At 47.5% G+C, this 16,745-nt stretch overlaps 2 protein-coding genes across 9 annotated transcripts in view; one reads left to right on the top strand and one right to left on the bottom strand.

Moving 5' to 3' along the window:
• Window positions 1-5,035: 5,035 nt before the first annotated feature.
• TRIM45 (tripartite motif containing 45) lies at window positions 5,036-15,877 on the bottom strand (the record flags this gene model as incomplete). 3 transcript variants are annotated; one of them, XM_081226519.1, is made up of 6 exons in its annotated part: window positions 5,036-6,084; window positions 6,973-7,133; window positions 9,293-9,407; window positions 10,249-10,378; window positions 11,619-12,352; window positions 15,690-15,877. In XM_081226519.1, the coding sequence occupies 6 exons, from the start codon at window positions 15,875-15,877 to the stop codon at window positions 5,871-5,873; spliced, it is 1,542 nt and encodes a 513-aa protein (XP_081082645.1). In that variant the 3' UTR covers window positions 5,036-5,870. The 3 variants fall into 3 exon arrangements, with proteins under 3 accessions (XP_081082645.1, XP_081082643.1, XP_081082644.1); XM_081226517.1 differs by lacking the exon at window positions 15,690-15,877 and adding an exon at window positions 14,006-14,831; XM_081226518.1 differs by lacking the exon at window positions 15,690-15,877 and adding an exon at window positions 14,006-14,829 and having other exon boundaries at window positions 6,973-7,099.
• LOC308613285 (uncharacterized protein) overlaps window positions 15,784-16,745 on the top strand; it is a 92,570-nt gene continuing 91,608 nt past the window's right edge. For all 6 annotated transcript variants that reach the window (XR_014015228.1, XR_014015229.1, XR_014015230.1 and 3 more), the window contains exon 1: window positions 15,784-15,897. The gene's annotated coding sequence lies outside the window, so the exon portion shown is untranslated. The remainder of the gene's footprint in view (window positions 15,898-16,745) is intronic.

The raw sequence follows: 16,745 nt of genomic DNA, 5'->3' as shown, positions 1-16,745 counted from the left end.
GTAAGTCAGAAAGAGAAAGACAATACCGTATGCTAACACATATGTATGGAATCTAAGGAAAAAAAAATGTCATGAAGAACCTAGGGGTAAGACAGGAATAAAGACACAGAACTACTAGAGAATGGACTTGAGGATACGGGGAGGGGGAAGGGTGAGCTGTGACAAAGCGAGAGAGTGGCATGGACATATATACACTACCGAACGTAAAATAGATAGCTAGTGGGAAGCAGCTGCATAGCACAGGGAGATCAGCTGGGTGCTTTGTGACCACCTAGAGCGGTGGCATAGGGAGGGTGGGAGGGAGGGAGACGCAAGAGGGAAGAGATATGGGAACATATGTATATATATAACTGATTCACTTTGTTATAAAGCAGAAACTAACACACCATTGTAAAGCGATTATACTCCAATAAAGATGTAAAAAAAAAACACAAAAAAACAGAGATATAGCTTACAACATGCTGCTGCACCTTGTTGATGCTTCAGTGCTCACAACTCAAAGGTGGTTTCTGAAGCACTTTGTTACGCTGGGGACAGTTCCTAAATCCTGAGACTTCTTTTTGTCCTCACCTAGGAATCTTGGGCTCTGCAGATCAGTCTTGCTTTGCCAAGTCTTTCAGCTAGGTTTACACTCCACTGTAGCACAGATAAAATAACAGCCCCACTCCACCACCCCACCCCACCCCAGCACAAACTTTAAATATCTGTAGTGGAACTGTTACCATTAATATTGCTTAAAGGCTAGGGCATTTGCCAGAACCTAGGTATCTTATAGAAATTTTCTGTTGCAGTAGAACTTCATCTACAGTAGAGTTATGCAATTACCAAAAGCTTTTTCCAGCTGAAATAAATGATAAGCTTTTTATCCTCAGTTCTGAAATCTGATTCATTAAAAGACACATGGGGCAAAATGATGTAAAACAACAAGCTTCTTCATGGCAAGCAATTCCCTCGATGTCTGAGGTAATTGGAAAATTCAAGGCTGGTCCCTAAGGTGCATATAATTTATCCAACAGTTTTGAGAGAAGGCTGAGGTTTTTTCCCAAGTGGTATTTGGTTGAAGGAAAAATGTCAGTCTGAGGGAAGGGAAGTCTGGCCTGTAGAAAGAGGTACCAAGGACATCCAAACCAAAAATTCTACCAATTAGATCTTTATTCATTCAACAAAATATTGGTTAAGCCTCTACTATGTGCCAGGAACTGTCTTCCATGGGGATAGTATAGTGGTCAATAAATGTCAAGCCCCTGCCTTCATAGACCTTACCGTCTAGGATAAGAGGACAGACAATAAAGAAATAGAATATATATATATGTTAGATGGTGATGAAACAAACTAAGGATGATACAGAGTCTTGGGGTGGGGAGTTGCTATTTTATACAGGGTAGTTAGGGACCTCTCCAATAAGATGGTGTTTGACAAAGGAGCCTGAGGAAAATGAGAGAGTGAATCATTAGGTATCCGTGAGAAGGGCATTCCAGGTGGAGGGGCAGTGATTGTAAAGGCTTCAAGACAGAGTTTGAGGGGCCCCAGGCAGGCCAGTTTGGCTGGAATAGAGTGATGGGGGTGGGGGGATGGGTAGGAAAGAGAGAAGAGCAAGGATCCAGGTCCTGCAGGGTCTTACATGCTGATGTAAAGGCTGTTCTGAGTATGATGGGAGGCCTTTGGAGGTTGTCGAGCAAGACGAGTGACATGATCTGATGTATTTTAAAAGGACTGTTGGGTGGAGAATAGACTGTAGACAGTTGAGAGTGAAAGCAGAGAGACTAGTTAGAAGGCCATTGCAAAAGTCCAGGTGAGAAATCATGGTATCTCAGACTGGTGTGGTTAGCAGTGTAGGCAGAGAGCAGTGCTCAGCAGATGTATTTTGAAGGGATGGCAGATAGGATTTGCCAGTGGATTGGATGTAATGCCTGAGAGGGGAGTCAAGGATGTTTCCAAGGTGACTGGCTCCACCCCCTGTAAGAGTGGATTTGGACATTCCTTTCAAAGAGATGGAGAAGACTGCAGGAAAAACACTTTGGTGTTGGTGGTCAGTTGGGCAGTGAGAATTGGAAATTGAGAGTTCTGTTTTAGACATCTTAAAGATGAGGTGCCTATGATACATCCAAGTGGAGATGTTAAGTAAGCTCTTGGATCTAATCATATGGAGTTTGGAGCTGGAGATAAATTTAGGAGTCATCGGTGTATAAAAGGTACTTAAACTCATGAGAGGATGAAATCACCTAGGAAGTGGGGGGAAGATAAAAATGCAGGAACTAATCCTTGGAGCTCTTAAATGTGTAGGGACTGGAAAGATGAGGAACTAGAGAAAGGAAGTCAATGAGATAAGTGATTAAGAAGAGTGATGCGGGACTTCCCTGGTGATGCAGTGGATAAGAATCTGCCTGCCAGTGCAGGGGACATGGGTTCAATCCCTGGTCTGGGAAGATCCCACATGCTGCAGAGCAGCTCAGCCCGTGCACCACAACTACTGAGCCTGTGCTCTAGATCCCGCGAGCCACAACTACTGAGCCCTCGTGCCACAACTACTGAAGCCCACGTGCCTAGAACCTGTGCTCCACAACCACAACAAGAGAAGCCACCGCAATGAGAAGCCTGCGCACTGCAACAAAGAGTAGCCACCGCTCGGCGCAACTAGAGAAAGCCCGTGCACAGCAACAAAGACCCAATGCAGCCAAAAATAAATAAATAAATAAATTTATTTTTTAAAAGAAGAGTGATGCCAGATAAACCAAGTGAAGAAGATCTTTCTTGAAGGGAAAAGTGATCAGCTGTGTTAAATGCTGTTGACAGGTCAAAGAGGATAAAGATCAAGAACTGACCGTTGGATTCCATAACATGGATATTACAGGTGACCTTTACAAGAGCTGTTTCAGTGGAGTGGTGAGGATTAAAGGCTGGATTAGATCCAAGAGAAACTTCAAGTAGGGGAAGTAGAGATAGCAAACAAATTTTTTTGAGGTCTTTTTAAAGGGAAGCAGAAAAATGGAGCAGCTGTCAGAGGGGGAAGAAAAAATTCTTATGGACTGATCTGTGTTCCCCGCAAATTCATAGATTGAAGTCCTAGCCCCCAATGTGACTGTATTTGGAGAGAGGGCCTTTAAGGAGATAATTAAGGTTAAATGAGATCATATGGGTGAACCCTAATTCAGTAGGACTGGTGTCAATAAGAAGAGGGAGAGACATCAGGGATGCATGTGCAGAAAAAAGGCCACGTGATGACATAGGAGAAGGTGGCCATCTGCAAGCCAGGGAGAGGCCTCAGGAGAAACCAACCCCGCTGGCACCTTGGACTTCCAGCCTCCAGAACTGTGAGAAAAGAAAGTTCTGTTGTTCAAACCACCCAGTCTGTGGTATTCTATATGGCAGCCCTAGAAGTCTCATACAAAAATCAAGGGAAATTTGTTTTTTAAGATAGGGAATATTGTAGCATGTTTATTTTCTGAAATTAGCAATCCAGTAGAGGGGGAAATTACTGGAGCAACGTTCCTGGGTTGTAGAGATGGAATGAGAGCTCATATAAAAGTTTGCTTTTGATAGGCATATAGGTAGATTTGTAGATATGGTGGGAAGGTCAGGAAATTCTCTTCTGAATCCTTTTGTTTTCTTGGTGAAATAGGAAGCAAGATCATAAGTGGAGAGGGGAAGTGGAGTACAAACTGCAATTTGAGGAGAAGAAAGTAGGAAATACAATTGTCTAGGAGAGTGGGGAATAGATGGACTAGAGACATGTCAGACTACTGGGCCATGCTAAGAGCCCATCAAGATCAGTGGTCATAGATTTAAAGGTAGACTAGTCATCATACATTCGTGTTTTTCTCCAGGATCATTCAGTTGGGTTAGATGGAGATCTGGATCTAATCTGGGGTTTTGCCAGGCAAAAAGGACAGAGGGAGACTACATGCAAGAGTGTGATGCTCTGTAGAGTCTAAACTGAGTGAGGATGAAGGAAAGGACATGAGGCGGGGGAGGGGAATAGTGGGAAGGTGGTCACTGCACTGGGGATTCTAGGGAGGTAGAAGAATTAGTAGAGTCAGGTGGGTGAGCTGGAAAGATGGGAGGTCGTGGTTGCAGGATGCTTGAAATTGAGATGCAAGAGGGAGCAGCTGGAATCAAGGTCTAGGGTATGACTGACTGCTGGGAGAGGGAAAAAGGAACATTAGAGTCATGGAGTTAAGATGTCTTCGTGGATATTGAATTATCCTAAGACTGATGAGGAGTAGTACTGGAGTAGCAGCAAGTTTGGTGCTAAAATCTTCAAGGAAAAAGGGGGAATGACTCTTACCTGACCTCTGGGCCCAGTGATTATAAGGAGTGAGGAAGAGCAAGTAATAATTTCAGAGGGTTACAGGGCCATCAGGGTCTTCTGGGAATATCAGATTTGGGTCAGAGAGAGGGCTGAAGGGAATCTTTCCAGAAAAGGGAGAAAATACAGTAAATATCTTCATATTTACAGCTACAATGTAGCTCACGTCTATCAGCCTTAAGGAGGAAGTTTTTCCAGGATGACCTGACAGTGTGTTTGTCTAATTATTTCACGTCCTTTGCCTGACGCAATTCGCCATTCCAATGAGTTACTTCTTAATGGATCTTAGATTGCAGATTTCAATAATTATATTTAATACATGCTGAGTTTTTGCTATATAAGAAATGAGGTGTCCCAGAAGAACACGCAAACTATATACAGTGAAGGCCACGGCAGGGCTGGGGCACCAGTGCTGTGTACTTCCTCTCCCAAGAATTCTCTTCAGTTAAGCAGGCATGCTCTAGGAGTCAAAGCTTCTAGTTAACTTCCTAGGTACACAGACAAAACTGAAGACGGTTCTTTAAAGGACAAAGAGGGTGAGAGACGTGAGGAGGATGAAGGTATCTGGATCGCCTGGCCTGAGTACATCTGCAAGGAATTTATGAGGTCCATTTGCAAATGCATATTTCAACAGCATTCCCCTTTATTTACTGACTACGTGTCTGCCCCTGACCAAACAGTAATCTTCTAGGCTCTGGGGTTATGAGATGAACGTTGTGTAGAGGGGAAGTGGCGGGCCTCCACCTAAACAGCAATATCACATTATAATCCATTTAAAGTGTGCTAGCAACAAGTGGATATGAGGAAAGTAAGTTTTTATTCTCTGAGGGAAGTATCTAAATAACACGTAGCTCAGGGAGAAATAAGAAAGTTATACATCAAAAAGTGAGGAACTAAATTACCCCTGTGAGTGCTGAATTCCAATGGCATGGGTACCTCCATGTCTGTACAAAACAGGAGCCTCCTTGGTACAGAAAGGACATTTTTTTTTTTTTGAGGGAGTGATACAAAGTTTATCCAATTAGATTTTTCTATTTACAACTGAGATCACATCTACATACTATATTGCTAGTCTACATGAGTACATTATTTCTAACGAGTTTATTAGACTTACAACGAATGGGCTCAGTCATACAAAAACATGCACACGCTGACACTTTTAAAACAGTAATGCATACATTATACTCCTCCTATAAAGCCAGCTTTGATTAACAACTGCTAGTTTCAAAGATCTGTCTGCTTTTGAAGATGAACTAAGATACACACTGATTCTCAAATCTATTTTACCTATTTTGTATGGTCGCTCTCCTACTGGACTACAGTATATATGTTTTAAAGGGACACTAATGAGGGGCACCATCTGGTATTAACTTTAACCAGACAGCTGGCTGCCTCCCCTCCCCCCAAACAGCTTTGGCCAAGAAGAGGAGAAAGGTAGCGTGGTCTGTGGTGCTCAACTACCTGCACGTACAATCAGTGAGTAACTCACAAAAAGGTACTTGGACTGGAGGGTATAATATAAGGCACTTTGTTTTTAATTCCATCAGTTTCTTCAGAATTAAGGTCAGGGGTCCTCTGGTGATCTGAAGCCGTGCTGGCCGCAGCTGTGACCACAGACCCAGGAAGCCGTCAGAGGGCCACCGTCCTCAGTACACTCCTCGCTGCACTCTGCCCACCTGCCCACGTGCATTCCGACTTCTCGGTAAACTTCCCACAGCACGACCAGTGGGGGCGCCCCGGGTGGCCTTTGTGTCCGTGGCCACAGCCTAGGTACCCACCTGCATGGTTCAAAGAGGAGAGGGGAGAACCACCATTAGAGGAAAGTCCAGCGGTTACCACGGAAATTAATGCTCCTGGCGACATTCAGACTCATGGACGTGAAAACGTCTAATAAAAACCCAGCGAGAGGAACAAGCTATTCGACGCCTCTGTAGTCAGGAGAACTCTGAAGACTGATGACAGCAAGTCAATTAAGGTTAGCTGAAGTTCTAAGAAGAGTGTTATTTTAACACTCTGCTAACTCAAAGAGAAGAACTCGTTTGGATTTTAACTGTAACATAATCTAGATGAAAGGGAAGGGCAGAGTGGTGGAAATAAACAAAATAGATCCTGAAGTGTTTATATGAAAGTTTACAACAGCCTATTAAGGCCCACCATTGGAGTAAGGACACCACAGAATACTGACAATAATTAGATCTCTTGCCTGAGCTGACCCTCTTGCCCACCCTCCCTTCTCCCAAGAAAAGAGCCAGACCTGGTTCAGTTAATTTATTCATCTGTTCTCCCATCCCTGCCTTGTTTGGAATTTCTGTAAGGTTTTAAAAGGATCGGAGCGGGTTTACATCTTTGACACTGCTCAGGCTGTTGGAAAGGGTACAGGCTGAAATCGAGCATTCTAGGAGAAGCACAGGGCTCCTAGGATTGGTGAACTGTATCAAAACTAAAAAACTCAGAACTTTGCAGCTTGCTATTTCAGTTTCCAGAACGAAGAAGCTTTAAATGAAACTTTTAGAACTGTGATATATTTATATGCACAGACTGCACTCCTAGAAACAAAGCCTAAGTCTGAACACCCCGAAGCTGATCGCTGTGGTAGTGGATCCCGCCGCCGGGAGACAGCAGCAGGGGGAGAGCGAGGGCTTTCAGGAGCGACTGGTTCTCCTTACCGGGCGTGGTGCCTCCACACGCGCAGCGAGCAGTCTTCTGGCCTCCGCTGGAGCAGAACGTGCAGCAGTGAAACACGCCTGGGTGTGAGCGGTGCCGTTTCCTCACGGTCACAGTGAATGGTGAGCCCTTCAGTGTTCAGACCAAGAGCAAAGAACAGCACCTTGTGAGTCAACAGGGGTGTGCTGAGCATCACACATACTAAACGGAGTGTAAGTCGCAGGGCCTGTCCCTGGAGGGACGAGGACAGCAGGAGGGAAACAGCGACTGGGGGACAGCAACCAGCTGGGCGCTGAGCTGGACGGGGCCAGATACAAACGCAGTGAGAGGGGGAGTCGAGGAGTCCGTACTGCTCTCCCAGCATGCAGACCACCCGACGCACTAGGAAGCCCAACTGGGCTTTCACGTCGCTGACCTTGGCCTCTATCTCCTCCATTCCTGAGCAAGCTGGGGTAACTATAGAGCACACAACCACAAGGTGAGGACATCCGTGGTCCTTTCTCCAGTTTCTCAGCCACACACCCCCTCCCCTCACATACTGAGCCAGCTCCTCTCCTTCCATCCCTCCATCCTGGACACAACTGTTTACTCATCCCCTCACTCTGGGTTGGTGAAGATAGATGGAAGGGAGGAAGGTTAAGAGCCTGTGGTTAATAAAGAAATTCTCAGATTAGAAACTCTCCTGCCTCTTTTCCTTCAAGGATAACTTCCATTCTCCAATTTCTACCCTATGTTAAATAGTAAATATTGAATAAGTGTTGCTATGTGCCTATCCCTGCATGAGAACCACACGTTCTGCAAAAGCACAAAGCAGAGAGGCTGGCACCTTAGAAGCCTTTCAAATGTTAAATCTCTCTTCCTTTAAAGAGTTTACAATCTATTTTAAAAACAACCTGGAGTTCAAAGCTATGGGTTCAAATTATGATTTTGCCACACAGGTACTGTGTATTGTGGCAAGTTTGTTTTCTCGGTCCAGTTGGATGATGATCCTTATGCCTCAGTGATTTGGAGGAAAAGTGAAATAATGTTTGTAAAAACACCTAACTCGGGCTTCCCTGGTGGCGCAGTGGTTGGGAGTCCACCTGCCAATGCGGGGGACACGGGTTCGAGCCCTGGTCCGGGAGGGTCCCACATGCCGTGGAGCGGCTGGGCCCATGTGCCGCAACTACTAAGTCTGCACGCCACAACTACTGAGCCTGCGCGCCACGGCTACCAAAGCCCACGTGCCTAGAGCCCGTGCTCTACAATGGGAGAAGCCACTACGATGAGAGGCCCACGTACCACAATGAGGAGTAGCCCCCACTCGCCACAACTAGAGAAAGACCGCACGCAGCAATGAGGACCCAATGCAGCCAAAATAAATAGATAAAATAAATAAATTTACAAATAAATAATTAATATATTTTAAAAAACCACCTAACCCATCTGACATCCTGTAATTAGGCAAGCAGCAAGTAGCTATTGAATATGAGTCTTCCTAGGGCACAGACCACAAGCCTAACACATCATGATGCTCTGTGGTGTTTTATTGTCCCTGTCAGTGTTGATTTCTGGTTGGGGGAAACCTCTGACAGCTCGAATGTCAGCAGAGATTCTGCTGGACATGTTGAGTATTACCCAATTTTTAAAAATTCATAATCTCTAAACCAGAAAGTGTTACATGTATCTGTGAAGGTAACACAAGCAAATACATATAAACAGAGTAGAGAATTATCTGGGCAGATGGTTAGGCAGATAGATGACTGGTCAGTCAAAAAGAGAGGACATAACTTTCCCAATGGTATTCCAGTAAGTCTATGCCTGGTCATAGTCTGAAAAAGCTGGAAAATCCTGAGCTAGATTGTATTGCTCAAATGTGTGTATGCTTGTCCGCTGGTAGATTGGCCCCTCTGATCAAGGCATCTTTCCCAAATTAAGAATTCCAACAAACTGGGAGAATGATAAAATACAAGCACAACTGCCAGGAGGTAAAGTAGGGATAGAGAGTTCTTACGGTCACCAGCATCCTCTCGTAAGAATAAGAGCTGCAAAATCTGGGCCATTTCTAAAGTGAGGCGAAGTAAGAAGAGAATCCTGTTCAAGCCCTCTATACAGCTGATCCTGTGAGAAACGTCTCCACATCCTAAGATGACAAAACCCAGGGTGGGGGGCTTCCCTGGTGGCGCAGTGGTTGGGAGTCCGCCTGCCGATGCAGGGGACGCGGGTTCGTGCCCTGGTCTGGGAAGATCCCTAAAGAAAAAAAAGAAAAAAAAAAAAAAAACCCAGGGGGGCCAGGGTGAAAGGAGGTCACCGAAAGGGAAGCACCAGTAAGGTCTCACTCACCTGCACGTGTTGTTCCTTGACACAGACGAACACAGTATAGATGCCAGGTTCCTTGGGGGTATAGGAAACGTAGTATGTCCCATCCTTGTTATCGTGGACCATCGTTTGGACTGGACTGGATGGAGGTGAGAGTTCAAAATTATCACTCATTCTCACAAGCCTGCCTCAGTTGCCTACTATTTTAGGATGTAAACTCTACACCAGCAGTCCCCAACCTTTTTGGCACCAGGGACTGGTCTCGTGGAAGACAATTTTTCCACGGATGGGGTGGGGATGGGGGGATGGTTCAGGTGGTAACACGAGCGATAGGGAGCAGCAGATGAAGCTTCTCTTACTCACCCGCCGCTCACCTCCTGCTATGCGGCCCGGTTCCTAACGGGGCTGTGGACCCCTGCTCTACACCATAAATCCAGTATTAATTTTAAATGTCCCCCAAGCAGGATGTATCTTCTACTTGTCTCGGAAATTAATTTTACAGCAGAAGGTAAGCAACATAAATGCTGACTTAATCTGATGTTCTGATGAATTCCTTGAAAGCGTCACTGTGTTCTCTCCCGTCAGCTTCTGTTGTACCCTCCTGCTCTTCGTCCTCCCTCCTCCCTCCTCTAATTCCAGAGACGTATAACTTTGCTCCCAGCACAGTTTAGTAGCAAAGTGAGGCTGAATTTTGAGAAGGGCGCCATTCAGTCTAACACGGAATATTTTTCAGTCTATTTGAAGCTTGGGATGAAGACAGTCTGAGGGGCAGATCGGACCTTTGGGAGAGAATTGCATACAGGCCTAAAACCCACACAAGGAAACACATCTGGTCCACTTGGTCCTATTGCACTTTTCAGTGGCATCATGGGGAGGTAGGCTGGAACTACTGCAGTTACAGCCCCACTACTGCAAAGGACCTCGGGTTTCCAGTCGCATCACCGCTCATTACCTGTGATGCCTGAGTGTATAATACAAACCTGTCTTTCTTATCTTTAGGGACTACTGCGACTTGAATGTTCTCTCCTCCCCTGCCCATGCTCTCTCCTGCTGCATCCTTACAAATGATGGTGAAAGAGGCTGTCTGTTTCTCGCGGGCTCTGTGGAGATCTGCGGAAGATAAACACTCCGTCCTCACCTCAAAGGCCAACTGTGGTGACTGTATCCCCAGATCAGACACCATCTTGCCGTTTCTCTTTAGAACAAAAGGTTGTGTTTCCAGTTTCCTCCCTTTCCTTTCTCTCCCCGGCATACCTCTTGGGAGTCGCTCCTGGTGAGCCTGCTTCTGTCTCAGCCAGCAGCTGCTCTTGGATCATATAGGATCCTGGACCTTAATTTCAGCCTTAAGGAAGCTTTGAAAATACTCAGGCTCGATATACGTATTCAGAGGAAAAACCTCTGGACACCGTGAGAGAGGCTGGTAACCCCAAACTACCCTCTCTGAGCTGCAGATCCTGCTGGAAGAGGCAGGGGGTACAGGGTGACCACCTGGGACTCTTCATGCTGTGAAGTCCTCCACAGTGTGGTAGCTGTGCCATGGTGTTGGGGGCATATTCAGTATCTACAGCCTCTGGTCCAGAAGTCAGATGCAACAGGCTTCTTAACCTGGGGTTCGTGAACTACTATGAGGCATTATGAAGGGTCTAAGAATTTCCTGAAATTGTATGCCCAAATTAATGGGTGTTTCTTGGGGAGAGATCATTCTCAAAGGGATCTGTGACCTCCGAACAGGTAAGAATTCCTGTGCCAGCTAGGATGACTCTACAGTAGAGTCTTCCTGTGAGGACTGATCTATGAAATATATGTTTGATCAGTGTGCTTCCTTTAGGAAGAGAACAATGTGGTCAAAAGAAATTGTTTTTCCCCTCTACTGACTGAAATGCCTACCATTTTCCTTCAAATGCCAACATGTGGCTTACATGAACCAAAAAGGGCATAGAAGAAAGCAAACCATAATCCTGTCATCCTCACTCCTCAGAAACTCTCTTCAGAACTTGGTCCAAGCCATCCTCTGTGAACAGGCAGGATTCTGCCCTGCCCTGAGGTCTATGCTGTTATCTCCTATGGGCACTGCCTCTGTCCTGTCAGAGAAACAGCATGATCCTTGAGTTCCTTGGTAGTTACTACTTTTCTCCACTGGAAAAGGGTCAAGCTTCACCCCTGTAGGGATCTTAACTGTACCCTGACCAGAACAAATCAGAAAGAAAAGGACAAGGGTGGGGTCACCATCCATTGGATCTATATGTCTCTCTCCCTAGCTAAATGAAGGCCATGGCTGAAAAAGCCATATGTCTTTAACACCATGTCCTGTCCACTGTCCTCTCAATGCCAGTGGGAAATGCCTTCCTACCTTCCCCTTGAAGGACACATTTGGCTGGATCGACCTCTTTGGTATTGATGGCCCCATAAACTTCATAGCCACGGCACAGGCCTGCTTTCTCCTTAGGAGAGAAGGTGATCTTCTCGTTCACTCCAGGACGGGCACTATATGCCACTTTGTTCAACTTTGTGAGCCGTTCCATGACCACCCCTTTGGTGATGAGGATCTCCAGGTCGGAGCCACTGGTCAGCAAGTGCTCGGTGAACTCCACTCCGGTCCGCATGTCTGCCAGCAGCTGCTCCAGCTGTGCCTTCTGCAGCTGCAGGGAGTTTTCCTTCTGGATCCGGATGTCTTCCAGCTGCTTCAGCAGCTTGTCCCGATGCTCCTCGATGGCCTTGATGTAGCCCTCGGAGAAGCTGCAGACGTCGGCAGCCACGGCCTCCACCCGTTCCTGCAGGGCACGGTTGGTCCCTTTGATCTGTGCCAGCGCCTTCTCCAGGGCCTCCACGTGGGGCTGGGTGCCTTTGAGGAGCTCCCGCACGGAGTCCCCGTGCTTGTGGACAACGTTGCTGGCGAGGTCGCAGGGGTGCTCCCGGTGGCCCCCCACCATGCAGTCCCGGCACACGGGCTGGTCGCAGAGCTCACAGAACAGCCTCAGCTCCTCCGCAGGGTGAGCAGGACACAGAATGGGTTTCCCAATCTGGCTGTAGCCTTTCAAGTCTTTCAGGTCCACCATGGCGTGGTAAGTCATCTTCTTCTGCCGCCTAGGGGCAAACAGAGTCGGGGACGGGAAATGAGGGGACAATTCTACTTGGGAAACAGCCCGGCAGTTTTAAGAGCACGGGCTCTGAAGTCCAGCAAATCTGGGTTCCGTTCCTCATTCTAACCTCTTACTAACCACATGACCCTCTCGGATTCCAGTTCCTCTCCCGTACCGTGGGGATAATACCTACCTGAAAGGGCTGTTGTATAGGATTAAATGACAGTAGGCTAGGGCTCTCTGACTCGGCACCTGACTTTGCCAGAGGTTGCAATGCTAAGGCTACATCCTGGAACTTTCCCCAAAGAATTCATTTGTCAAGTTTAGGCAAGAGCCACAGCCTACTCCTGCAGCAAGCTAGAGGGGAGAGCACAGTGGAGACCCAGCAGCAAGAGACCAGACCTGTGCCAGGTGGCACAGCAATAAACCTCAGGCAATTAAAAAGCAGCTAGCTGGCCACGACAGTCTCCCTCAGCTTCCACCTAACACTCTGGTAAAGCATTTCCTTTGACTAGTGCCTACGTCACCCAAAGCGGCAAGCTAGAATTTTCCTCAACAAGAGTCATCAACATTATTAGACAGAGTAAAATCAGGGGTCAGTAAAATCAAACCTTTAATTCCCCTTTTCTGTAGCCCTCTAGAGATTCAGGGAAATCCCTAGAAACCATGGTAACTGTTCAGATTTTCCCCATTAGCATTATAGCAACATCAAGCTTACATGTCTATTCTGGCACCAGAAAAGTGGCTGTAGACAAAATAGGGTTAGCTGTTTAGCTGGCAGCAAAGTAGTCAAAACACAAGTTAAAAATAGAAAGACCCAAGACTACTAACTTGTTCTGTTGGTGAGGCCAGAAAACACATGGAAGGCAGAACTTAAAAACTACGGTAGGCTAATCCTAAAACCTTGGCCATCTTACACTGTGATGTTCTGGAATAGGGGAAGGGGGTCTGAAAGGGACAAAGTGATTTATGTGACAAACTGTTCACCAAACACCCTAAAAGACATAATCTGCACCCCAATACACACCTACCAGCCCACCTCACCAAGTTCCAGAGTAACACTAGGGTACAAGGCAAAGGCTGGGGTTGTGCCCCACTAATCAGCACCTTATACTGGGAAGGCAGCAGAGATTAGTAGCAAGAGCATAGAAGGGCAGTCAGAAGATCTGGATTTTAAATTCAGTTCTGTTATACACTACTTACCAGCTATGGGACCTTGGCAAATCACATACTGCTGAGCTTCAGTTTCCTCAAATGATAAATAGGGATGAAAACATTGCCTGCTTTTCTATGGGTTGCAAGGATCAAATGAGATCGAGGGCAGGGGCTTTGTCACTATACTCATTCACTTTCTCTAGCACCTAGTACAATTATTCACTATACAAATGATTGATGATCCAAGGAAAGTGTAAATGTGCTTTGTAAACTGAAAAGGACTCTGCAAACCTTTGATGCTATAATTATGATGGGTATTATATAAAGGCTGCAGGAGTTAACTACTGTTCTGGAATATCTGTAGTCACATTGTATATTGCTCTCTGACCTTCCATGGAATTCAAGCTTTCCTTTCCATCTGCTCACCAAGGTTATTTCTCTGTCTTGACACCTCTTTGTACTCCGTTCTTAAGCCACACCAGGTGGGGTATCCCATCTTTACCTATGAGCCTGGCAGCAGAAGTGGCAGAGATTGGCTTTGCAGGTCTGACACTTCTTCTCCACTTCCCTGTCGCTGCACAGGTCACACACCAGGCCCTGGCCTTCCCCACGCAGACTCTCCAGCATCACATCATTCATGGCCAGGTGGTCTATGGTTAAAGCCTTCACTCCACCCATGGGCAGGTCCACCTGAGCATCACATACCGGACAGAGGATGCCAATCTGCGGCTGCAGAGTGCGTGGCTTGAGTTCCTGGAATACTGACCCCTCAGAGCTTGTGTCAGAGTCTCCTCCTCGGATGTCCACTACTGAGAAGGGTTCCAGCTGCTCCAGACAGGTGGTGCAAACTGTGTGCAAACAAGGCAAGAGCCTGGGGGCTTTGAAAAGCCCCATGCACAAAGGGCAGCGAGTATTGCCTGAATTTCCAGATGTGGTCCCACTGGGGAGTTTGCCCACAAAGCCCAGCAGCGGCTTCCTTTTTTCTGCCATATTCCCTACGTTTGTGCTCAGTATCAGAAAAGGCCCTGGGCAGTTCTATAATGAAGTAGTATGTGATTAGGCCCACCCAAAGAGAAAGTTTCCAAAACTTGAACAGAGACTATGGGGACTCTCCCTTTGGCATATCAAAGGGCAAAAAGGAAGAAAAGGATTCCTCAAAGGAACCACCCACAGATCTCAGCAAGGCCCCCTCCTTTGCAAGGCATCCCATACCAGACACGCCCACGCCCTCCTCTGTCTCCCCAAGTCCTCTTCCCCGGAAGCGCTTACAGATTTAGGACTCCAGCTAGTCCTGAACCCCTGCACCTCCATCACCCTCCACTACCAGCCCCCTCCCACCGCCTGCCCCACTGGTCCCGCGCCCGACACATGACAAGTGCCACCCCCGCCCCCGCGTCATGAGGTAGGGGGCGCCTCCCACTCCTTCCCTCGACTGGGTCCTCCGCGGAAGGCACGCGGCGGACGAGGGACCTACGAGACCCCGCCGGCTCCTCGGTTGCCACTGCCTCCCCACCCTTTGGTCCAAGGTGCCCGACGGCCCTGGCCCCTCCTCGCACCAATCCCAGCCCGGGGCTACTCAGGCGAGCCCAATCACCGTCCGAGAGGGGCGGCCCTTGCCGCTGCGGGCCCCGCCACCCTCCAGAGTAACACCATCTGCATCCAATAAGCTTTGGAAATTCCACATCTTCGCCTGTCCTCTCCGGGGAGGGGCGGGATCAAACTAAGGGCCGGAGGCGGGGAGGCCTGAGGGCTTGGGTCTCGGAGGAGAAAAAGAGTAAAGCTGGGAGTGAGCGGCATAGTATAGCCAGCGTCACCATTTCACGGCGACTGTCTCCCTCTCTACGGCTGTGGCGACCAGAGAGGCTAGAGTACCACTTAAAAGGCCGCGCTGATGTGCCAGGGGTACGGCCTCCTTTGCCCCCTCGGATTGGTCCCACCAACCCAGCCTGCGCCCTCTCATTGGTGGGTGGCGCTGTCAGGTGGTCCCGAGCTCTGCCCAGGGCTTGCTGGGAGTTGAAGCAGGAGGAGATTGCCTGGTTCTCGAGCACTCGGACCTAGGGGCTGGCGTTTTTTCCTCGGCGCGGCTGAGAGCCTGCGAGTTCCCCTATGGGCCTCCCAGCTTATTTTAGTTAAGGAGTCCTCGAGGCCTAGCGTGCTGGTTACCAGAGCTTCTAGAAGCGGCTTACCGGCTCCTGGCATTTTCCGGGCCAGACTGGTTCTGAGGACGCGTCAGGGAGACCGTTGGACCCAGGTCTAGCGTTGCCTTCGTTCGGCCAGCGCCCGGGAGCTCGACTCCAGATTCCCTGGGGCTGGAGAAGCCGTTGTTTCGTCCGTCGGGGCCAGAGGTGCAGATGACTAAGGGGTTGTTTGTCATCCACAATTCTACAGTTTTGTGTAAGAGAAGCAGGGCAAGTTTGTCCGCTGTTTTCATCAATCAGGGGCGGCCCGTGACCGGTCACAGTGGGATAGTGGAAGATGTCAAAGAGGGATAAGTCCTTTGTGGGCTCACAAACTAATGGGAAGATGAACACATCAGGCACTCTTTCCTTCACAGTTTCTTTGTCTTATAGTGTCCTTATGAGGCGTCTCCTGATTTGGCCTTATAGGGGATTTGCTACACCTGGGCTCTAGGACCTGTATCTCTAGAATTACAGAAATGGTAACACTCTGGCTCCTTACCCTCCACTTGTTCTCCTTATCTTAAGCCCGTGTAGGATGTCTGATTATCTGTCTCACTGCTTGCTTTGTTAATGACTTGCCCTACTTGATTTGGACCCAATGGGCAACTGTCTCATTGATGTCTTCATTATCCATTTCGTGCTGTAGACACAGAGCCTGGAGCCTAAGCTTTAAGACGTATGGACTCTGAAACGAACAAAAACTTGACTCTGAAATATGAAAAGAAACTATAAAATAAAAATTGAAATGTTTGGCCATATCCATAATATAACATGTCAGTGAGTCAAATGCCACTTTTATGTGTAAATTACATGTAATTTCCAAAAGTAAGCATGCCTACAAAGGTCTTAAAATAGTCCTTACCTATATTTCTTCAGCTTCTTGTCCTTCTCCATACCTACTGGCTCAGAATCTGCTTTCTCCTCTCCAGTATGCTGGGGTAAGTCACAAAAACTGTGCAGACCTGGGTTTGCTATATATTCTCGCTCTGAACTTCACCTCAACCCTCCCTGATGCCTGGTCATGCTTTGCTTCATCTCTTATTTATGCGCTATCATATTTCC

The sequence above is a fragment of the Mesoplodon bidens genome, assembly GCF_964165515.1.
Source record: "Mesoplodon bidens genome assembly, chromosome: 2".
Taxonomy (NCBI): Eukaryota; Metazoa; Chordata; class Mammalia; order Artiodactyla; family Ziphiidae; genus Mesoplodon; species Mesoplodon bidens.
This window is presented reverse-complemented; position numbering and strand designations above follow the sequence as displayed.